The sequence below is a fragment of the Anopheles marshallii genome, chromosome 2 (genome assembly GCF_943734725.1).
Source record: "Anopheles marshallii chromosome 2, idAnoMarsDA_429_01, whole genome shotgun sequence".
In the NCBI taxonomy this organism is placed as follows: domain Eukaryota; kingdom Metazoa; phylum Arthropoda; class Insecta; order Diptera; family Culicidae; genus Anopheles; species Anopheles marshallii.
In genome coordinates this window covers 85,642,461-85,667,675 of record NC_071326.1, presented here as the reverse complement: position 1 = coordinate 85,667,675, position 25,215 = coordinate 85,642,461, and the positions used below count along the sequence as shown (strand labels likewise).

Genomic DNA, 25,215 nt, shown 5'->3' with positions numbered 1-25,215 from the left:
AGGAAGAGATGCTATTTTTTTTTTTAATTCGCATGGAACGAAATAATCGTCTTACAATTTTTTCTAAATTTTACATTTGATAAGATTTAAACCCGGCTATTAAAAAAATCAAACTAACTATTTCACTCGTCCCCAAGTTCTAGACATCAATTCCCTATAGAAACGCAAAAGTGTAGCAAACAATTTTTCCATCAAAATTACTTTAGTTTAGCATTAGAATGAAGTTACGTTTGCCTGGAGAAAACTTATCATATGATTTACATTTATAGCATGATTTAACGGCCCACTTTTCAAGTACCCATTTTTCCATCCAACTTTTAGTTTTCGCACAGAATCTCGCTATAAACTATGATTTACTTCACCGTTCTTATCGTTCACCCTGCACCCCCCCAAACACCCATAGCGCGTTATAAAAGAGCTAATGCACCGACAAGACTTTCATCTTTGCCTTACTGCTATTTTTCATTCCATAAAGTACAACCTTTTATCATATTTCTATTTAACTCGCGTTCTTTTTTCGTTTTTCTTGCACTACGCACACCGACAGCGGCTGGGTAGTGTCCGGGGTGAAGAACTACCGTACATCTTCGGACTACCGCTTGTGCAGGGTGGTCCGGTCTTCCCGCAGAACTTCTCGCGCCAGGACATGGGTGTCAACGAGGCAGTGCTGAACTTCGTGACCAACTTCTGCAAAACGGGTGACCCGAATGAGGCCGGGCACCAGCAAGCACAACCGCTCCATCCCGACTACGGCACGGCAAAAGAGCGGACCCGTTTCCGGCTCATCACGTGGGAAACGTACGAAACTACCACGCAGCAGTATCTTAGCATCTGTGAGTACCAACCACGAGGATCCCGAATCCGCAACCGGGGTCACTATATTGAATTATGCAAACGCGACGCGTCGGAATATTGAAACAGTGAACCGTAGTTCTTTAATTTTTCGCCAAACCCAACATCATACTGACGTCGACCGAACTTATCGTTCGCCTCGATAAATTACATTCCCTGTGTGCTGAGTGCGTGCAGAGCACTGGGCTTCGCAGTAGTTCGAGCGGTCGTAAGTCAGCGTTAACTCCGGTCCTACTTCGGTTTGGGGACAGAGATCGATTGAAATGATTACCGTCGGGTGGGTAATAGAGGACCGAAAAGGCACACGAACCAGGCATGAATAATTTGGGTCGAGTAGTGTGCGTTTGCGTTACCAACTTCCAGGCAGTATGAAATGCGAAAAACCGGATAGAGATTTTCCAGACATTCGTTTTTCAGGGATGCCGAACATGTGCCGCATATGGGTACTGTAAGATTTAGGAAAAAGTTGATAATATAAGAAATTTATTAATCTTTCACTTGCAATTGTTGATACTTCAGTGACTTTATATTCGAACACTCCAAACGGTTACGTTCGACAACCCTGCGGTTTTGTCGAAAGAAAAATCACACGCTGATCGGCAAAGCAGATCGTAACCTCAAAAAGCTGGCCCAATTTGGTGGTAGTTTTTTTTTGCTGTTTTCGTCGGTCTGCAAGCACTGATTCCGGGGAATAAAAACTCCACCCGAAGACGCAAAGAAACAAAGAGATAAATTCAATTTAGTTATAAGGCTCTTATCGGATCACGGATTGGCGACGAAGACGTTCCGTGTATGTATGTGAGCGCTGTGGTCGTTTCTATTTTCCGGCCAAAGCTTTTCCGTTCCTGGCTTTTTACTAGGTTTGGAGTTTTTCTTCCGTCCAGCTTTTTCATCCGAAGCGCAGGGTTAAGTAGTAAAATCTTTTTCACGTACAAGAAAAAGAGCTACCGTTGGTTCCGTTGGGACGCTGGTTTGGGGAGAAATCTTTTACCCCGTATGGACCTTTTGCGGTACACTGCGAGCCACGGCCAACATCCCGCATCTAGTCGGTGTGAACGGACGGTGAAGTTTTTGGGGCGAAACGTCGAGCTAAAAAGGGAGTCTTTTTTGGCTTTTGTATCTTTTTTAAATTTACTTCCACGTTCGTTTGCTCCACGCTGGCATCCAGTTTGCTGCTAGCTGGCGAAAGGGAACTTATCCAAGGAAAATAAGACACAGATACACCGAGCGGAGGCGATGCTTGTTTCATGGTTTTCCCAGATATGCTCCGAGATAGCGCTGGTCTCGTCTATTTTGTGGCCAAAAACTGCCACCCATATACGGGCGCGTGTGAACCTGTGTGCGTCTGTATGTGTGAGTCCTTACACCGAAACATATGTGTGTTTCACAGCACCGGCTGAGGCTTTTTCGGCTAAAGCACTCCAGAAAGCAATTGGCGTGAAGACGAATGTTCGCCAAGAGACGCCCGTGGGTGATGACAATGTTGAAGGTAGGGTTTCAGTTGGCTCGCAACTCGTTCAAAGTTGTGGAACGGTGGTAAGTTTCACCAGTACATTTTGGGCAATGCCACACGGGAGATGAAAGAATGGTTGAAGTTTACGATGGTTTTACAGGATTTTTGGCCCCCTTATTCGGAGAACTAGCCTTTCCTTTCTTCGGTGCCAACAGCCGCTCGTCCTTTCCAGCCCGGGAAAGGTCGCTGTAGTAAGAGATCGAAAGTGTCAGTTCTTGGTCAACTCGATGAGTATAGCTGTCCAGACAGAGATTTATGGTTAACTTTCGGGGGTAAACAATTAAATGAAAAACTTTTTGATCATCTTACAGCATCGAACGGTCTCATCGGTGGTTGTCACCGGCCATAAAATCGATGGCAATGTCGGTGATCGATTTTGGCGTTGCCCTTTTGCACCGGTCGTTTCGTGAGCGCAGTACATGGGGAAAACGGTTTTTAATTTCTTCCCTTCTGCAGTAAGTTTTATCAGACGCAGTGTTGTTTGTTTTCTCACGTTGGGTAGGGAAGTGGCATTGCTTTTACAGCAAATCGCCCGTCACACTTGCGGCCATTGCTGCGTGTTCAAGTGGCCGTGAAATCGATACCAACTCCCGGGAATTGCGCTCTATGATGGTTGTATGGTGTGTAAAGTTTCTGTTGAAAACTTCGTTCCATGTGAAAAACAAATTGAACATTTTTCACATCACTAAGCGATTTTTCTCTTATTTTTTTTTAAATTGTTTTTTCATTCCGAATCGAATAACACACCTCAAAAATATAAACGATTACCGACATCAACAAGGGGAATCTAGTTCAGGAAAATCGTTAGTGGCTCTCGGTCGATATGTCGCAACTGGTAATTGCGCGTGATGAAACGTAATGCAAACAAACGGTAGGAATTTTCGGTTGGTGTAAATATTTCAATGAATTCATATTAACCATTCGTTTATTTGCTTTGTAGAATAGGGCACAGCTGTTGCGTCACAGTTTTTAGTTTTTTTAAATCAATACTCGGATAAAGTTCAAACAGACACAGGAAGGATTAATACACGATCATTTCTAGAATAACACCGATTTTTGGAATTTTGGAATTTGGAATTTCAAAACCTGCGTACCTCTGAATCAGCTTTACCCGGGAAAAAAATTGTCATCAGATGGATTTACATGTAGTTTATGAGACACACAGTTCTAGTGGACTATCCGAATGTGTCGAATGCGACTGCAATCCCTGGAACTAACAAACGTTTTAAGCTTTTTTTTTGTAATAGGTTTACCTAAATTTCGTAGCCCTGATATTCGATTTAATACGTTTTCGAGAGCATCCTACGAAGAAGATTTCGAACGTTTCAAAACAAATGGATAAATACAAACGATTTTTCATACGATTGCCTGCCACCTTGAGAAGAGTACTGCTACCCAGTATTCAACACCATTAACAATTACATTGATTGCGTTTCCTGAAACTCCAAATCGCGATATGTAAATCCCTTGCGGAAACAGAAATGCTGAATCCTTCCTTCATTTAGAATTAAAATAACATTGCGAGGCTGTTTGGAAAGCGCCCGTTATGCACCACTGATTCGAACGTTTTGCATAATAAATTGAACCCTACTCATCGTCCACGCAGAAACACCATGCATCTGTAGTTCCATTCTCGATCCACCAACTGATAAGAATCTATTTCCACCATTGATACTCATGGGCTCAATTCATCTCCATTCCAGGGACATGTAGGCGGGAAAAAATCTATATATAAGAAGGAACAAAATAGACGCTCTGCACAGAAGTTGAACTTTTTTTGTCCTTACTCACATACAACGGAAAGTGAAAGCTGTTCATGAACTGCGTAATGCTGTTATTCTTCCTATCTTCTCCCCGCCTCATCGCAAAACAATGGCGGCATGCTAATGGTGAAACCGACCGTATTGTCCTTCGAATGCTTGTCGGTGGAAAATTGAAACCCAGACCTTCGGGATGAAATGAAGCATATTTTTGTTTGCATCATTCATTAGCCGAAAAGAATCTAATGAAAAGTAAACATCCATCTTGCGGAAGGACTAAGGAGTGCAATATTTTGGTTGGTGGGGGTTGAGTACGGAAGCGAAAGACGCATGACGCTCGGCGAAGATCAAAAACGGTCCGTCAGTCAGGCGCAAGCACCAACCAGCATTTGTTCTTTACTTCCACGGTAAGGAAGGCCCGTACATGATGGCGAAGGTCAATGATGAAAAGTGACGATTTACTGCTGAAAAGAGTGACACTCGAGAGCCATCGGGGGCCCTGCTGTTTTGAGGACAGATTCTTTTCATCTTGCTCGGTCTTGATGTGTTTAAACCTTACCAGCAGTTACAGTTTGATGGAAGAGCAAAAGGCAGAGTCTGGACAGAATACCCGAAAGTGAATTATTTCCGTTGGCATGACATCGGCTTGGCAATGGCGTGAAGATTGCACAATGATAAACAGTTAGCCGGTTGATAAGCTTGGCCTTGGAACCTTCCGCATGCCGGCGCAAGACTAACTTTCAGCTTTTCATTAGCCATGGAAAATATGAACCCTACCAACAACTAACCATCCATGCTTAAGACGGCGGGAATTTGAGATGGCTAATTTGAGACTTGCAGGATTGTTCCATTCAGCGATTACTCAAAAAGTTCGCAATGGAAAGCGTCAGCGAGGGCGACGGAGCGTGAAGTAATTTAATATAATATATCCGTTTGACGTAAATGTTCACCGGCTCGTGCCGATCGCTATTCAAGCATACGATCTTAACGACTCGTTGGTGCAAGCAGTGACAGTTTAAATGACGATTGTTGTTAATTGAAATCCACCATCCTAATAGGACGTTAACGATTGGGCAAAAACCCACCAACAAGAGTTCTGCTGCGGAATTGCGGAAACCACAAAACATCCATTCTGTACAGAGTGCAAGCTTCACTTCTTTGGCTTCTTAACAAACAAATTAGACTACAAGCTCCGATTCTCATCAGCCAGAATTCGATCGGGAAACGATGGATTGATTACCTCGGGCAAGTCATCCATTATGATCAGGAGCGACCCAAAACGAAGTTTCGATCAATTCAATGTACATCCACACACATGCACTCGATAGGACGCGGCATTCGAAACGCTGCACATTGCACATCTGTGGGAACGGTTTTGGCCAAGAATACTCAACCGAAGCTCATCTTTCAATACGAGGATGGTGGGAAGGCAAAATTTAATACCCTGTAGTGTGTGCATCTGCCACTGCATGCAACCTTCAATCCACCCTTTGGAAGGCGGCATAAGCATGGTGCTTAGTGCTTATTTGTGCACTAAGGATAGTTTCCATCCAATTTCCGAGCTAGCGCTTTCTTCGCGAAAGAGTACGGATTATCCCTGTTTTCGTGCCGAAACGGCACACACCTACACGGCGTTTGTTCGATCGTTCACGTTCAGCCTGCACGCCCGCAGCTGCTTCCGTGCGGCGCACAATAGTACAACGCGAACGCCTTCGACATTCAGTGGCGTGAAGAAAAGATCTGCTCACGTCGAAAAGACACCGTGTTTCGAATGGAAAGTTTCATTTCGTACGTACGACAGGCGGCGGCTGCCAATATTCGTATTAGCAGCACTGTTCGAAGATGAGTCAAGTTGGTGCTTTTCGCGCGTTGCCCTATCTACGCTCCCAGGCATCGCGTACGGTTTACGTTGTATTTTGTCGGGCGAACAGAAGGATAAAATAACCGAGATGCCCGGAATTGGAATAGTGGATTCGGCTCGCAATACAGCATGTCACTAGCTATTAGGCAGGTTTCAATATAACTTATATTTGGCAAGCTTTTCCCCCATTCTCTCGAATGTCGGTATGTGTTGGGAATACAAATCACTTTAGGATATCTTTTGACGGTGATGAATTAATATATCAATCAGTTTATGTTTTCGCCGAAGCTATTGATGGATTTGTTTGTTTAGAGTTTAGAGTGCTTAGAAAAAGCTGAACCATTTTGTTCGTAAAACAAAGGTATTCCAAATATCTTGGATACTCTTAAAAAAGTTATGGAATCGATTGTTACTACGGGCAAGTAAAATTGACACTGCGTCTCACACTTTCTACATACATTTGGAAATATAAGGAACCAATTTTCTCTTCACCCATTCACATTTCTTGTTGCCCTATGAAATGTCATACACAATACTAACCTTTTTTTAAATTTTATTCTTCAAACTAAAGTGGCCAGCATTTGTTTCAGATTTTGGTAACGTTTACTTTAGAAAAGTTATCTGAACTGCTCAATATTTTACGGGCGAAAGACGAGTTTGTCAAAACAAAGATTCAGAGTAATAAAAACTTACAAAGCTTCAGTAAAAGCTGGAATTTCACAGAACAAAGCAATAACTATCTAATTTTCATACCTCGCTTTACATTACGCTCGTATGGGAGATCTTTCACGAAAGATGTTAAGTGAATATTATCCCTTTCTTAGTATTTGCTTTATCAAACATTCGCCTTAAGCCAGTGCCAGAATCAAAAGAAGCCGGAATCGCTAGAGCAGATGCTAAAAACGACAGCCTGACAGACACTTCCGTTGCCACACTATCGTTCTTTCCGCAGAATGCATTAGCCGTACGGATTGAGTTTCTCCCGTAGCCGCACCGCCCGAAAACAAACGGATCTAGCTTGGAAAATTTCACCACCAACGAGAACGTGACAGAACCTTTGATAGATCTTCCGCCCAGTTCTGGGGAATGGAACCAAACCGAATCGGCTGTCGAGTGTCTGGGGATGAAAATTGTGTCCTTTTGATTCCAACATACGTTTTGACGTTGTTCCCCTGAGTGTTGCCAACTCGGAACGGGAGAATCATTGACATAAATCATGTCCGCCTTGTGTTGATGCAGATGAAAAATGCATTTTCATAAATTTTGACATTTGAGTTCCGTCCTTTCTTCTTCTTCTTTTGCAGCAATTTTCCGACCTCGCAGCATTGTGTCGAATCGAAACGGTAGATGGTCTTTCAAAGAAGAAAGGAAAATGTATGTCAGATCATCAACGCATAATTTTTAATAAAGCTAAAGCTGCCATCGTTAAACGGTGGTGAAAGGGCTGATATCTCACCACACCCATTTTCACCACAGGGGGATGAATACAGGCACGCAAAATAAAAGCAAGAGTTACTCACATGTATCTGATTCCCATTTTCGACCGATACAGGACGGGCGTTGATCCGTGTGAAAAATTATACACCTCGCGAATATGATTATCGCTTCCAAAGGTAGCGCTACACAATAAAGGTCAACGCACATGATGGGAATTAAAATGTTCATCGTCCCCGAGTTGGTGCTTTGCCTTTTGTTTTGTTCGCTCGATTATTGCATATTGGCGAAAATGGAACAATGTACGGGCCGAATGGATAATTAAAACTGGACGTTGTTGAAATTAATTTAGCGGTACAGGATTTCAGCACACGTTCATTATTCTCTCTCCGAATTATGCTTTAAATTGCATGCAACCTGTGTGAAACTTTAATGGTAAAATCTTTTCGAAGCAAAATAAATCATCGCACGGAACCCACACGGCTGCCAGCGCAGAACGTTTGCGTCACTGACACTCACACACTCTCTCACGCTATCGAACTTCTTGCGTCCAATTTCATTCCAGCTACGAAGCCAAAAATGCGCAGCCACTACCGGGGACACAAGATGGCACTTTGGTTGAACCTAATTCCGCAACTTCACCGACCGGGCGACCCGGATGTTTCCATGCGACACCATCACTTCCGTGAGCGGGAACCACACTATTATGCCGGTAAGTTTCAGTCCCATCCGTCAGCCGGATAGCATTCGGTATCCAGGGTGACAACTTTCCCATCAACTCACCCCGTCTCTCCACCCGAAACTAATCCGCACCAGTGGGGAAGGTTGCAACGCGTTACCGGGCGTTGCGGGAAGACTAGATGACGAGTGGGATTTTTGGTCACGAAACAAAGTTAAGTCAACAATAACGAACATCACCCACGGGCACATGTTATATACCCGGCGTACCATACAATGTATTGCTATCGCGGTCAGCATTCCGCACCATGAGCTCTCCTGCCATCGAAGAAAAACCACAACCGATGTGTGTGCGCGTGTGTGTATGAGATGGAGTGGAACATTTATACCACTTTTTTCCGTTTTTGCTTTCCAACCAAATGCAATGTTGTCAACGGATGGGAAGGAAAAGTTTTGTATCAATCTTGTTGTTTCCACCAGCACGTGATCGTTTCTTTTGCTGGTTTGTCACGGGCTGATGGAGTCCATCCGAACGTGGATATGTGGGTGATTTTCCACCGTTCGACGTGCTTTATCACCTTCAGTTTGTCGATAAGAATGTTGAGTTTCTCTATTAAAGGTTTTTATTTGTTTTGTACAAAATGTTCCCTGGCGAAGGGCTATTACGAAACGAGATTGTAAAAGTTATTCCATTGCTATTTGTTCAAATGTGATGTCGTGTGTTGTGTGTTTTATAATACAAAATGTAATATGTCAGATTATATTTTGGAGTACGCCTAACGAATCCTTTTAACATTCAAATTTGTCAGAAAGCTTTTAAATCATAGATATTTGTCAAGTTTTTTTTCACATGTGTACCTTAATAGCATCCTTCCATATTTGAATTACTCGTTTTAAAGTAGTTTCCAACTACTATTTGAAAGGATTTCTCACTTTCATTTCTTTATTTCAACATGTCTGAGGTTTGGTGTAGGACTCAGTAAGCTCCGGAAGTTTGAAAACAGAAACCAGGAATGTTCAATTTTGACAAGTCCGAATTTAAATCCTTTTGTTCAATTTTCTAACGTACATAATTGTATTTCAAGCACTGTAGAAACAAATGTTGAATGAATCTGAATCAGATATTCAATTCTGGGTGAATCTTTGAACTTTACGAATCTGAATTTTCTAAAGATTCATAAATCCTCATGACTTTATGAACCCTCAGAGATTCTTGAACCCTCGAGCGTCATGCATTCTCAATGATCCATGAACCCTCAAAGATTCATAATTGCTCGAAGATCTGCGAATCCATCAATATAGAGTTAGGAATCATCATGCACCATCATTATTAAAAGCATAATTTTTCATGTATAAATTTCAAGTCATAAACCTTTATCTTCTTTTAGATACTTTAAAGTTTGTGTACGTTCTACGACCATTTTCGGAACATAATTAATTTGAAAATTCATGAACGCAACATTTGTTTGAGTGACTCCTCACATGAGATTCATGCGAGTCGTAGATGAATTACTTTATTTAGCAGAACACTTTTTAAAAAAAACCATCGATTCCTCAATGTGCTTTGATAAATTGTAAAAATAAACGAAGCAATCACAGTACAGTTTAGACCAGCAGTACATGTCATAAGCCACAAACAAAACATTCTCTGCCTTTTCCACGACAGTATTCTCTCTCCTTCAGAACATATCAAGCACATAAACGAAGAGAAAAGTCATACTTTTCATCGCAAAAACCGGGGGTGGCCCTAGGCAGCTGTACCACAAACTAAAGCAATTTATTTTTTGCCCCAACTTCGTTTTTTTATTTCATTCTCAACTCGTCAACAACATACTGGTTAGTGTGGATGGAACGTGGAAAAAAAAGGGAAGTTAGTCGTTAACTCCGTAAAACTCAACCGACGTTGAACGCTGAAGGGAAACTTTCAACCGTTACACTGGTAGTGCACCAGTCGTGTGCGTAACAGTCGATACACTCAGCCAGCGTTGAGTGGTTCCGGTGGTGCTTCATAAGTGGTTGCTCCATTGCTTTGGGTCTGGTGTCACACGCGGGATTGAAGACGCCGCTCTCCTGTGCACGGTGTAGTTCAATCGAAAGTTTGTCCATTTGGCGACCGCTGGTGCTGGTACGTCACATAAGGTGAGGTGACACCGACGCGAGACGATCGCGATGTGTGCCGACGACTCCTTGGACACACCTAGTCGGCAACCGCACGCTGTCCTAACCGGCAAGGAAAAGCCCTTGGGAATTCCAGTGTGCGGAAAGTTTGCCGATTAGGTAAAGTGTCGGTTTGCGGTTTGTTGGCTATTTAGCCGCGTATCCAGCAAAACTTAATATGTTTCCGGGAGTGTGCTCATGTGTGAGATTTGGCTGCTTCTTGGAACAGTGATTCGCATCTGGCGAAAGTTGACGCACATTGAATCCAATCCTTCTATAAGCAGGGATTTATCGTAACCGTTGTTTGATTGGTCGTTGAAGCACGTTCGAGAAATATAAATGGAAAGTTCCACCGATAGGTTTTAAAGTTATTTGGGGTTAGAATGGGACACAAATTTGTGTACAATAAATTCGATAAACTCACCGAGAGGACTATCAACTTTAAGCATCCTTTTGGACGCCTCTGAGCGTCCTCGTCTTTAAGGGTACCGAAGGATAGAATGTTTCCAAATCTAAACTCTAATTGCTTCCGGAGCTGATGTAAAGCCGGGAAACTACAAACGTCATCTGAACATTGCTAACTCATCCATTCCGGTCGCTGCTCAGTTCATGCCCATGTATTGCTTTCAACTCCGTCTCTGGCTACTTTGGTGCAATTCAACCTTTTTTTTTTTTGGTGCAGTCGACGAGTCGCCAGCGGAAACATTAACCCGGTCCCAAGCCTAGAGGCCTTGGCAATGGCATTTTGTACGCTTTCTCGCGACTGCCAACGAACCGCACGGAGTTTCGCACGACTGCCCGCTTACAGTGACGGAATAGCGGCCATTTTTTATCCACCCTTCTTTATAACAACGGTCCCAAAAACGGTTCCATCATCTCCCCGTTCGCACCCCGTTTGCAATACCGAAGCTTACCGAGCCGAGGTGTACCGACAAGCGAGCATGAAATTCAACGACTCGTTTCCGTTCAGTTTGTTGTTTTGCAGCGAGCCGGAAACAGGGTTTTACTTCGACTTGCTCATTGCCTCCCTCCCAGCATGCCGAGCAGATACTAACCCGGCACCACTTGCAATGTGTCCCGGAGAACTAAATCTCGAGCATTCACTAAAAACATGACTAACAAGACGGCCGCCGGTTCGACGTGGACTGAACGACGAAAATAACCTTTTCACAGCTTAGCATCACACGAGACGGAAAAAGATCATGCAAGAAACGGGATGCTTGATTCTTGCGGGCCGTCGGGGAGTTCTCCCACAGCTAAATGAAAGAGGGTTTTTTTCCCCTTTTTTCGTTTGAAACTCACCCAACAATGCTGACGCTTGTTCTGCTGGAAAGCTGGCCCGCTGTGCCAGGAAGTTTCCATCTTCCATCCTGCACAGGAATCGGAACTACAAAGGCGTTCTTTTACGTTGGAATGGAATAACTTTTACTGTAATTACTTTATCCCGGTTAGAGTCACGCATGCCTGAGCTTGCTGCAGCCACTGATAAGCTTGGTGCAGTAGCTCTTAACACGATGCTAAAACTATCCACTCTAGAACGCGTCTCATTTATCAGCGAACAATATTAGTTTTTTTCTTTTTCAAGTCATTCGTTGAAGCAGAGCACAACAAAATCCCACCTATAAAAAATATATTCCTTCCAGCAATAGCTACGAAATGTAGAATGTGTGTGTAACAACCGATTTCTTTAAATGGTTTAGTAACGTGTGGGTAATTTACCGCTTACAACGTTTGTTACGCTTCTACTCAGGTTTTGCTGATGTAATCATTTATATTCTACAAACGCATCTTTGTTCTTATCATTATGGTGAGGAAAATGAAAGGTAATTACGTATTTGCCAACTAAACGCCACACGATCTCCATTTGTTGCTAAAATTCTTTGATTCCGTCGAGCGCCATTGCCTGTCAGTGCATCGAGCAGGCATTTTTTTCCTTTATTCACCTTTTTTTTACCTCCCATGCCGCCTCTGTTGATGACCTAAAAATATTTCACGGACGGGGTTATCCGGTTTCATTTTATTGACATCGGATCTCGAAAACTCTAATGAGAATGTGATGACACACGATCTTTGACACGGAGGGTTTTGAATTGCTCCTCTGCTTGCCCGTGCCAGGTTTAATCAATTATGTTGAATGTTATTTTGTATTTCGAATTATCCGAACCGATATATTCAAATAATTTTTTCTTTCATATTTGCCCTAGTTTTGTACTAAGACTATAATATAATAATGAACAATACATTTTGACACTTCAAGAGTAGTAAATCTTGAATCCATCATTTGTGAACTATTTTGACGTCATTTATCCATGGATTAAAATAAGTTTAAAAAATTAAAAAAAAGTCCAAAATCCCATCCGAACCAATCCCCCGTGCACTTATTATTCGGCTACGGACGATTAGTGTTAGAGGAAGAAAAAAAATCAATCCTAGACTTATTAAGGTTGGTAATAATAATGTCCTATCCCCCCATTTAGGGATCATTTCTCGAAGGACGAACAAAGTTCCATGTAATTTAAAATAACATTCCGTGTCCCTGGGATGTGATGGCTTACAAGAACCACTTTCAATTTCATCTTTATTACTTGGTAGAACCACATTTGTATTAACAAATCTCAAACACCAAAACTTATTCCACCCCAACAGGATCAGTACGTGCCGAATCGTTCAGCCGTCCGCGATCACTCTACCAGAACGGTGTCATCAACGATGCGCAGGAATCGCGCCAGGAATCGTTCGGCACCGAGTGTACACCGGATCCGACAATGGGTGAGGTCCTGCAGGAGAGTGGCAGTGGTCCGGGTGACGCTATCGGGAACGTGCTGAGCGAGGAGGAGGAAGCGGAACTGCTGGAAAAGCTTGCCAACCGGCACTACTACAGGTAGGCATGATTGATGCACGCCATCTAGCGAGCGAAAGTGTAATTTCCTTCGAATTTTCTCACTGCCGCGTTTTTTTTATGTTGTTGTTGGGAGTACAGCTATACAGCTGCCCTTGGCGTTACGGTCGGGGTTGGGTGTTTGTTGCTGCTGCTCAACATGTTGATCTTTGCTGGTATCTATTACCAGCGCGACCGCACGAAACGGAAATCGCAAGCCTCGCAATCGAGCGGAACGGCCGGTGGTAGTTGCGTTACGACCGGTACATCCGCCTCGCTTTCGGGCAGCAATGGAACGCCGGACGCGTCGGGTAAGTGTCTGGCCAATAAATCTTGCTTCGTTGTCTGTCCCGTTGTTCCCCGGTGGACGCGCACTGATTAATCTTGTATTTGTGCGATCGACAGAAATTCCACTCACGAGCATACCGACTCCATCGCCGGTCAAAGCAAAGCGTACGTTTGAACCACCGCCCAGCTACGCGACACTACCGAAGCGAACAGCCGGGAATAACAATGGCGCCGGTACGGGCGTTGGAAGCGTACATCATCAGCACCACCATCATCATTTGCATCAGCATCTGCAAGGTGCTTCGAGTGGGACGAAAGAGACGAAGCTCGGTTCGCCTCCGACGTCCACCCGTTCCGGTTCCAGTACGCTCGGACGATCCGGCACGGGGAGTTTCTACGACTCGTCCACAAACAGTCGGCAGTCGCAACAACAACAGCAGTATTTGGCCCAACAACAGGTGAGTGGAATTTGGTGTCCTTTTTTTTGTATATGCAACATCCCGATAAGGTCGTCCTTCTGCCATTTTCTTCTGACCCTGATGACTTATGACCATCGATATCCTTGCTGTATTGCTGTACAAAATGGAGAAAGCATCGTTACTTGGGTTTTGGTTCTTGAAAAAAGGCAACACAAACAACGATGATTGATTTATTCCTAAAAAGCGCTAGATGTTTAATCTTTATTTCTCCATCGAGTTCGGTTCGACTGTTGGGTGTTGTTGGCGCGAGTTTACGGCAAAAGATGTGGCAAACGAAACAAGTTAAATCGGTCCTCAAATGTCGTTTGCCTCCAGTGCTGTTTGTCTTCCGATGCTGTGCCGAATGACGATGAAAAACACGCACCAATTGCACGCCCTTGCCAAAGGAAAGAGTCTTGTTCTCCAGATCACCAAACGTTCTACCATATGGCTACACGAAGAAATGGTATGACGCTGTCCCGGTTTGGCTGTGGGAAGTTTTTTGTTTGGTTTAAAAATTGATCGTACGGGGTACCAAAAGCCCCCCTTCGTTGACAGCCAACGATGGTGGCTGTTGAATAAATCAAATCGCTTCACCGTGCTTAACTTTGACCACATGTTTCACTAAAAGCTAACTCGCGGCAGCTGGAGGAAAAAAAGGCGTGAGAAAGTGTGCACACAACATTGACTTTGGTACAAATAAAATCCTTCCAACCTGCTCGTACCGTTCTACGGTTGGAACGGGTTTTTCGTTGGTGTTTGTGTATTTCTATTTGTTTCTTTTTTTTTGTGTGGAGAAAAAGGCGTACGTGCGTATTACGAGAATGGAAAAAGGGGATTGCTTAAGCGAAAGCGTACGTGAAAGTTTTTGTCCCTCGTTTGCTTTGATTGCTAACCACCCAGAGCAGACGTAATAAGTGTTCCAGTGCTTTGCTTCAGTGCAAACAAAATGGTTTCATTTAAGCGGCATTGTTTGTATCCCGACAATTGAGTCAGGGGCGCATTAGAGCGAGAGCGTGTTTAAAATGGTCATGAATTTTGATCGTTGACCATGCCGGGCGCTCATTTTCATTAGAAATAATCTGACGAAATGCAATTGTTAACTTTGAGATTTAAATATTTTTGAATTTCAATAAAAGCTTAATGCCAACTTCAATTTATCAAATGTAGCAACCATAGCATAATGCTAAATAAGCTCATCAGAATTGAATTAAAATGTTTTGATGAATTAAGCCATTGGAAACTAATAGATAAATGAAATAATTAATCATTGACTAATTGACACTTATTAGAATATGTTCTTAATTGTCACCAAGTACCGAATGTCTTTCCTGTTTACTCATTCTTCTGTAATCGTATTTCTCTACGTCATGCCACTAATGCTATTTCTCTTACAACCTATCTGATCTCTATCAATATAAAAATACATGAATGCCATAAAATTAACTTTTTGGGCCAATAATTATACTTCTTTCGCTTCATGTTTGTTTTCGCTATGTTTGGTTGAGACAAACATATTTTTATTTACAAACATTTGCCATAAGTTTAACAAGCTTCGAGATGTTTGTTTGGTTTAAACATGAGGTTAAAAAAACCAATATTTCTAAAGCCTTGACTCATTTCGGAGCAGCATAATTAAATGGAATGAGTGGAAAATCTTCAACTTAAACAATGTACCGACTGTTAATGGCATCGATCATCGTAATGCCTTGCAGGAAATATAGCATTCTACCTATGAATTGTGGTCTTTCCATTATTTCACTCTGTGTGCTGAACATTTTGAGCATTGAGTTCTTTTTTCTACAATTTTCCCAACGAAGATCCATCTGTCAAAAATAACAACCAAGATACCTTCGACCCAAAAACTGGTCAATTGATTAACAATTCTATTTGTGCTTTTCCAAAAATAATAAAAAAAAAACAGTGCTCAATCAATGAAACTATACTCCATCACTCAATTCATTAGGAAAACTACTGCTTTCACATGTTCTAAACGTACCATAGCGTAGCGTCTTTCCCCTTTCTAAGCGGTAGATAGCACCGAATTTCTTTTCATATTTTCGTTAAAATTGCTTCGACCATTTGTACATGCTGGCTTCTACCCTGTCTGTTCATCGCATCTAAATGAATACGATAATCCTTTAACATACCTCTGCAGCATAATCACTGAAAGCATCGAAAAGACGGAGTTGCCTGATTGCAAATCTGTTTTTTACCCCTTGCCGATCGTCCTTCTAACCGAATACCCATACTCGAATGTTTGCAATGTACCCTCCGCTTCACCGGTGATTGTTTAGGTCAACATTAATTCGACCGAAGGAAATGCCAATAAACGTCACAAAACCACGTTCATTTCATCAGCACCCAATCCTTTGGAGTTTTCTTCTTTCTGTGCCGCTTTTTTTTGGTTTTACCGAAGCACTTTCCCCGAAGCACGCCGGTTCGATTGGGTCCAGTGTGGCAGGAAAAGAAAAGCCGGACGATGCCATCGTTCATTCATCTCAATTTGCTGACGAATAATGGAAGCTGAATGTCGTTAATGGACTCCATTAATACCACAAAAAGAGGGCAACCAGCCGGAGGGCGGGTGGGTTTCCTTCCGCACCGGTTGGTGGTTCGGTTTGCGGTGGCTGCCGATTCCCCGCACTGGCCCAGCCAGGCACAGACGTTTTAGTTTTGCACTCCCACCACATTGCAGGTTGCGCACCGAACCCTGCAATGACACTACGAAATGGTCCCTTAAGCTGCCCCAAAGCTTGCTCTGTCACAATTCTCCGTCCCGTTCGCATCATTTCGTTTTGCAATTTCGTCGTGGATCGTTCGGTTTCTTTTTTTATTTTCTGTGCAGTACGAATCAATTTCTTTCATCCCGAAAAAAAACTCCTCTTTCAATTTATTCTCGACCTTGTGAACCTTGCCGTTTCTTCGATCGCAAGTGAAGCGTACCCAACTGCCATTGGCACGCCCCGGTTGTATGACGGGGTGAGTGATTCCGGAAGCTCCCAATCTCGGAAGCACTTTCTTCTCGGGCGTTTACGCATGCAACGAAAAGCGACACGGGTAACATGCGTCCCTCTGATTAAATCATTCTCTGACATTTTCATTAAGATGAAGCCACCATCCGTCACCCATCTCACCTGCCATGTCCTTCTCTCCGGAGCATAATACGTTGTTCTAATAAAGCCTTTCAACTTCATTCAATAGCAACGATCAGTTTCATGGCGTGGTGGTGTAGGGTGCGAAGGGATGAATAACACCCAACAAAAGATCGAAAATCATAATCTTGGCTAAAGGAGGTAAAAAAAAAACAATGCAAAAGGTAGCAGTTTGTTGTGAATGTTCTTTGTGTTGTAAAACACATTGCATGTCAAACGGCTATTATTTACCGTTCTGGGGTTTGTTTGAATCCCGGTAAAGGTCTGTTTACAGGAAAAAAGTTTCAAGCAGTTAAAGACTAGCTGAGCTTACATTGTTATTCTGATGGATGGATTTTTACAAAAACATTTAAATTTTGTGTACACGAACTAATCCACACTTTGTAAAATTGTCCAGGAAACAAACGTCCTGGTTTTATCCTCAACAATTTTACTCCTGATAATGATTTAATCGGGCATTCCGATAAAAACTTTTTGCAGTACTTTTTTGTGCAAAATGTTAAAGAAATTAATTAATGAAGAAAAATAGATCATTCGCTGTACGTCCATTCGCAAATTTTATATCCAGCTTATTCTGTTTTTAACATTGGATGTGTGCTTACTTTTTTTCTACAAAATATTAAAAAGGCATCAGTAGCATTTTATTTTCAATATGTTTTTTTTAATAAACGCACCATAACATAAAAATAAACCGCTTTGCTAAAAAAAAGAACCAGCGTCAACAGGACAGCAAAATACTACCTCCACAAACAGATCGTCATTCGATTGGCAAACAAATTTAAATTCCATCCCTTAATTGTGCGTCCATACGTCCGCACATCAATCAAATGCGTCCGAGTGAAACTGATCTGCGCCAGTGTATTGGTTGCCTCGTCAAGGCGCTTTATTTGTATTTCATGCGGCTCCGTTCTACCGCAAACGGACTATTTTTAGCCCCAATCTATCTTGTTACAGCAGTCCGGTTTTCTTGCGCTTCCCGATTTGTGGAATCTGGGTGACCGATTGAAAACATTGAATTATCGTCCGAATCGGGAACAAGCGGCCCGAATCCATCTCCATCGACGTTGGGAACTGCTGTATTTTATTTATCTTCTCATCTCTTGCGCCGCGAAACCTTAAACGAATGGGAATCGTACCAGACCGAAAGTAGATTTATGCTTGCGTCTGCAAACGAGCTGCCGCTCGGCCCTGTTGGCCTTCCTCGCCACGAATGGCTGACACATGACTGATTGATGCGACCTCCGCCTAGACTTGAGGTTTTTCTTCCACCTTCCTCAGTGTCTTGGTTGGTCTGGGCCAGCCTAAAGGGTGGTGTCTTCGTCTTCTGCACATCTGCTTACCGTTCGGTTGTATCTTTCATCGCCTACCGAATCTTATCGGGGGTGTAAAGCAGGAATTGAGGATTTCCCGGGGGCAAAACTGATCAAAAAAGCTGGAAGCCAGCAGAAAGGGTTACAAGCTCGTTACACTGTTTCCTTGTTATTTTCTCGTTTCCCGTTCCAGATTATCCCCAAAATGGAAGGCTAATTTTATTCAAATTTTCTCCACAACAACTTCAATTGAAGTTCTTTAAAAGAGGCCATTGGTGTAGCATCTAGGGTCATGATACCGATATGAACAGAGGTGCCGATTCCTTATTTTTCGAAGGAAGCATGTTAGCTTCTGCTTACACGGCCATGCCCTGCAGCCCGATAAATTCGACGCCAAAAACACATTCCTACTCGTGTGTCTATTGCACGCCTGGAAGCAGCATGCCAAAGGGGAAGGGGGGATGATAACAACAATGGGAGCAAAATACGGCGAAAGAAAGAAAATTGTACGGGTAACAACAAGAACAAAAAACAAAAAAAACCCAACCTCAAAACGGGAAGTAAGTAGCAAAGAAATCGCACCGCACCGATCTAGAGCACGATGTCCTTCCTTCAATTTCACGGCCTAGATAACGAGGGCGGAACGACACGCATTCTGCCCGGGGAAAGAAACACAACACGGGGACGCAGAAAATGCCTGTGAAAGATAAAAAATGGTAATTGATATTTACCCTTCCGGGACCGAACAGGGGGACTGTGATCGGGCGGGAGGGTTCAAATGAACGGAAAATGTCTCTGATCTCTCACGCTTCTGTGTGCCTTTTTTGCATATATTTTTTTTTCCTTGCGCATTTTTCCTACTTTTTATGCTCCCAATGGGGTTCTATACAGACAAACGGGCAGCAAAAAAAAAGTAGCATCAGAAGATAAAATTGTTTCAGAAAATGATAGGCTCACAGTACAGTGCCGTTCACGCAGCGGGTGAACATGAAACACCCGGCAAAGTGAGAAATAAACGGGAATCGAGAGATTCGAAACCAAGCCCAATTTGCTGCGAAACATGAGCCAAATAGGCAAACAAAGCTTGTCGATTGGGAGGGTCGCCCGATAAAAAAGCTCCCCGAGGTTGTACCTGATAATACTAGGGGAAAAACGCTGCGCTGGTTGGAGAAAATGCATTCGTACCAACTATATTTGTACAAGTGGGCTACCAACTCACCGGCTGGCCGGCCATCGAACGAAGTATAAATGCTTTGCCAGTTCCGAAATCGGTAGCAAAACTCCCTGAGGGTTCACATGGTTGCCGCCTGCATGTTTTACCAGCTCGAAACCTTTCTAGGACACATTTGGTACCGCTAACCGTAAAGTGCATGATGTGTCGAAAAGAAAAACATATCAAAAACGATTTAGAATCGAAGCGAAACCGTTTTTGCGCTTCCAAATCAAAAGCTCAAAAATACGATCACAAAACACATCAATCGTCCACACGAACGAGTGATTCATGGTGATACGTTCGAATTATGGATTGCTTTTGAATGCATCTTGCGTGCGAAACGATTCCCCAAACGAGGGAAACACATGAGTAGCAACAAATTTTTGGTAAACATTTATTGAGAGCGATCTTTTTTTTTAGACAACTGTTGGTTAAAAGAAGCTTTTAGAAAACTGATATTAAAACCTCTTTGGTTGTTTTCATCATAGACATAGGCATGATTGGTTTACGGTTTTCCTACGTGGAGGATGCTTACCAAAGGATGCTTACCACAGCAGGCGACGGAAAGCGAGGCAACAAATTATACTCTCCTGGCTCCGGTGGGCTGGTCATGTCATGAGAATGACACCGGACGATCGAGACAGTAAAGTCCTTTTAGATCGTCCACATGGACAGAGAAGGCGTCTTGGATCCAAAAACCGAATAATGAATTGACAGTTGACGGTGCCTAACCATAAGCGATTTAACGAGATAAGTAAGCAAGTAAAAGAAAGCGAAGACATGCGAAGTTAAAATACAGGTAATTTAAAAAACGTCCTTTGAATAATACCAAAGCGTTTCATACCCTTTTGCTGTTAAAACAAATAAAAATGCGGACATGTAACAAAATCGAATCGTATCTATATGAACAACTGAGTGAGTTAGATTGCGACACCACTTTACTTATTCGATTCACTGAGCACAACACTTACTGCAATATACCGTTTGAATTTGTGATTATCATTAGTGTTAAGCATAATTAAGAATGATTGAGAATGAGAATTACTGTTATGCATTATTTATCGTTTATAATCTTTTGTAATACCTAATATTTCAATTTGGTTTCAGTCTATTGGAATTTGTTATGCTATTAACAGCCAATGCTCCATCCGCCATTCATTATATTGCATTTTGCAATGTCTTTATTGTAAACAAGGCTACACAAAATCATCATTGAATTTTAATTTGTTCGACACAACATTCACGAACCGTTGGCCTAAGGCGGATGACATGTTTGAACAGATTGCTATCGAACAATTTTGTAGGCACATTTTTTCTACTGCCTGTGATCTGTCCCATAATTTCACTGTCCGAAGTAAATGTACACATAATACCATTGGCCCACGACAAAGATAGCGTACCAATGGAATCACGTTACCGTACGGAATGTCAAACAATTTTGGATACCCTCCGGAAAGGCTGTGGATACTCTTGCTGTTATTTCGATTCGCTTGGTGGGTTGACGAATTTGCTGTTCTGCCCTACCAGGCACACTGTGGGTGAATAACGCGTCCAGTAGCTTCAAATCGTTTGCAGACGTGCCCGGTGACGAGCCCACACAGCGGGGCTGGTATTCTAATGCGTGCCGGTATGGGAAATATTTCATCCACGATAATCTCATCACGGCCAGAAACTGCCCCATCATGCGTATCGATCTATCTTCGTGTGCATGAACGGGTGTGGGAGAAGAGAGAAATGGCCGACGGATGGGAAGCATTAGCATAACTGAGAGGAGGAAAAACAATCTCGAAGGTGAAGCCTCTTAGTTTCTTCTCGAGCATAGATTCACATCTGAGGACGCCCGGCACAGATCGGGCTAGAGGTTTTCGTTAGATTTTCCCGCAAAGCTTGCATTTGATTGATTGATTTTCTCACACGAGCAGTTTGCTGTATGATGCTTATATGCGCATCACTATGCGAACAAAGAAAATTCACCTCGAGGGATTCGAAGCCTTCGACCTTCAGGCTACCAGCTCGATGAAGCAGTGCTCATTAAAATATTTACACACACTGATACACGGTGGAAAAATGAACCCGTGCTAGCTTTCCCTCCAGAGGGAAAACAACATCTGTTGTGACAAACGCACTGAACAGCGTATCCCCAAACGTAACCGGGCCGTGTTTAGAGAATTATTGTTATTAAAAAATAAAACTCTCTGACTAAGCGTTCCGTTGCGTAGCGTAGCTCCCGTTCGAGCCTGATGAGGCTCTCCACATTCGCGTTGATCCTTCCGAAAGGTGACGCTCACGATGGTTGGCTGGATGATGAATTCCGTTGATTATTCAGCAGTTAATTATATGTGCGCCCAGCAACACAGTCCATGAATAATGTATGGACGGGACCCCGGAAAGCCTCACTGGGCCGGATCTCCGTCGCCTTGCACTGCTTTAATGCTCAATTAATTCATTTAAGCGATGGTCCCGAAAGTGAAACACCACTAAAGTGGAAGAGTGAAGAGAAAAATTAACTGTAAATGAGGAAAGCTGCAGGGGGTAGTAATGGAGAGCTGTGAGTTGGATGGAAATTTTCCCCAGAAAATCTGCGTCAGATTGTACGGATTGAGATTAATGTAGAGGTGAACAGTGAGCGGAAGCAGATGGACTTTACATGCGATTTTGTCCAGCCAATTTTTAATTGGTTAATTAAGATTTGTGGATAAACATGTGAGCAGCAATTAAAAGTCTTAGGTAAATTAAGTCAGCTGTTTGATGTTAAAGTCGTTTGATTTATTTTGCTAGCATCCTACCCTACTTCATCCAAAATTGTTGGTTCGTGATGTAAACGACGGTTTATATCATCAGGTTTTCGCTAGGAAAACTTGCTAGGATCGGGATCCACGTTATCCAAAAGCTCTTGAACTAACAGTTTCTAATCGAACTATTTGTCGCCGTCTCGTAGCACAGGCCTTAAGGAAGAATGTGCAGCGAAGCAAATAAATCCACATGGCTTAAGCTTACCGAGGAGCATGCTGATACACCTATGAAGTGTTGCAAAACAATTCGCAAGACGTGTAAATTGAAATTCTTTTTGATTACCCAAAAATGGAGTGTTGGTGTTTGGTACACATCGATCTTGATTAGCTCCTTATGCAAAGACATGGCATTGAAACAGATCCTTAAGATCACAGTTTAATAAACTCAGTATTAAAATAATCATGTATAACTCAAACCTTTTTTGTGTGCACCTTTTTTGCCTGCTTATTGCCTAGGCTACGCTATTCAGGAGGGGTTCGTGTATTGCATTTGTTTTCAAGATTAATGAAATTGTACTCATTCCGTTTTGAAGGTAACAAAAGCTTCGTCTATTTTGGTTCAATGGAAACATGATAAGCACATAACAAACGATACACCTAAGTAAAACTGTTTCTAAATCCACTCATGGCCGCATTAACTAATGAACACCTGTCCCAAAATCAACTTTCATATACTCACCAGTACGTAACAGTAATCCACAAACTCACCTTTCCGTTCGCAGATAATCTCGCCACACAGCAGCAGCGTCGCCCACACGGCAGTGACAATAACGCCGACAGCTACCGTCAGCCATCATCAAACGTTGCCACGTGCCAGCAAAGCGCCCCTTCCACCGATCCGTTCTACGACCAGCAGCAGTAGCAACGCTTCCACATCCTCCGGTACGGCTTCCACCTCCATCGCACCACTGACGTCCATCCTTGTAAATAGCAGCAACAACAACAACCACCACCATCAGCATCACTATCCGCAGCAGGGCTGCGAGATGGCAACACTGCCACCGCAACCAAACAGCAACGTCATAACGGTGGATCTGGTAAGCTCGACCACGACGGCCACCGGAAGCTCATCGGGTGTGGGTGGCCAACATCATCAGCATCACCACCATCACCATCATGCGCACCACCATGCGAACGGTGCTGGACCGGCCGGCACGACCACCGCAGGGAACACTGCTGGACCACCCGCTGGCAACACGGCCACGCTCAAGAAACGCGTCCAGATCCAGGAGGTAACCGTATAGCACCGGTACAGCACAGCTGACGACGACCAGGAAGCTGTGTGAAGACATAAATGCACGTAACGCTAAACGGCTGATCGCGTGAAATAAACGAACGAAGGCAGCGAACGCTTGTCGTTGACAGGGGTGGCAAACAATCGATTGAACGGTAAATCAGGATGCATGATTTTAACTTTTCCAAGCTAAAAATGTTCATCACCATGTAGCTGCTGCTGCTGCCATCTTGCTCAATCCCACCATGCAGCTGATTGGCATTGCAATAATTCTTCATTTACTCAGTTCTCACTTACCAGATGCAGAAAAAAAAGTGGAAAAAGCATTTACTCAATCGATTGGAAGCATTTGCAGCCATCTTACCATTTTCAAATCAATAAATCTTTGCCAGCTCCATCCTTTAAGACGAGAACACACAAAAAATCTCAACCCGCTTGTGAAAGCTCTTGCCCATTCGCAACAAGTTAAAGTCAAGTTTGGTCTTTTTTCCGCTTCTCACTATGTAGAGATTTTATTAGCTTCCAGTCTACTGCAAAAGTGAGCAGGATTAGTTCCTACAAAAAAAGTAACCATTCGCTAGCTGCTTTAGATTTTCGAAGCTTTTCCGTTTTTCTTTTATCAAAAAACCATGTTTGCCCTTTCGATCGATTGCTGCCCGAGGTCGACATCCAAATCAAGCTCCCCCATTTCGGGAAGGTACAAGTGACCGTTTCCGGGAGAATAAATCTCAACTGTAAATAAGACACGATGCCGCCCCGAAAGAAACGGAGGAATGTATGTAGACGTATCCCTGTTCATTTTCCTTACTCCACACACACACACACACACAGGTGGATTGAACATCCCAGAATAAAATCGGGGAATTGAGAAGGGAATTGAAAGAATTGTGTGTAAAAGTGTAGCAAAATTTAAGAGCGTATTCGGGTGGGGCTTAGCGATTACGAAGCGATATTTAAAGTTACTGTAAGGGTTGTTTCTCAACGCTGGATGAGCATTTTCCAGGAATTGGATGTTCTGGTACCACACCATCCAGATTGGACGTGAGGAGATGGCATTGAAGTTTTAAAACTTAAGACACCCGGTCAGATTTCCATAAAGAAAAACCAAAACTAATGTGTAGATAATGAGCATAGAATGAATTTGAACCGGAATTTATTAACTGTTTTGCATATGCATGTGTACAGCCTAGAACAGTGAAACAGTGCGTGATTTGAGTCCTTTTAGCCTACCCCCTCTCCCTCTCCTCGCTTCCTCGTTTCCCTCGTTCGTCCCTTTCGCCTCTCTCGTACTGAAGGAGCCCTTTAGTTCTGGTTAAAGTATGTGGAAAACTGAAAGAACATCTAGTTTAGGATCTATTTAGCGAAAATCATTAGACAATTAGTGTAAACGGAAAATACAAAACGGGATTGAGAATAGTTATGGTAACTAGTGCAATCGATTTGATCATTATTTGCAAAGCAAACTACATTTAAACGATCATACCAAGAACATATAGATCATGCAAACACATTACTTCATGCAATACAACTCGAACGAGAAAAGTTTATATGAAAAAGACAGAACATAAAATCATTCAAATATTTGAAAGCCAGCTTTATTCTCCATCTTCCCTACAATGGCAAGAAGGACCA

At 42.9% G+C, this 25,215-nt stretch overlaps 1 protein-coding gene across 1 annotated transcript in view; it reads left to right on the top strand.

Annotated features, from left to right (window-relative positions):
- Positions 1-23,593, top strand: part of LOC128710240 (neuroligin-4, X-linked-like) — a 58,712-nt gene extending 35,119 nt beyond the window's left edge. The window contains exons 9-14 of the mRNA XM_053805287.1: positions 548-833; positions 7,986-8,132; positions 12,902-13,136; positions 13,236-13,444; positions 13,539-13,879; positions 23,072-23,593. Coding sequence (XP_053661262.1) covers positions 548-833; positions 7,986-8,132; positions 12,902-13,136; positions 13,236-13,444; positions 13,539-13,879; positions 23,072-23,593 — 1,740 coding nt within the window. The remainder of the gene's footprint in view (positions 1-547; positions 834-7,985; positions 8,133-12,901; positions 13,137-13,235; positions 13,445-13,538; positions 13,880-23,071) is intronic.
- The last annotated feature ends 1,622 nt before the right edge of the window (positions 23,594-25,215 follow it).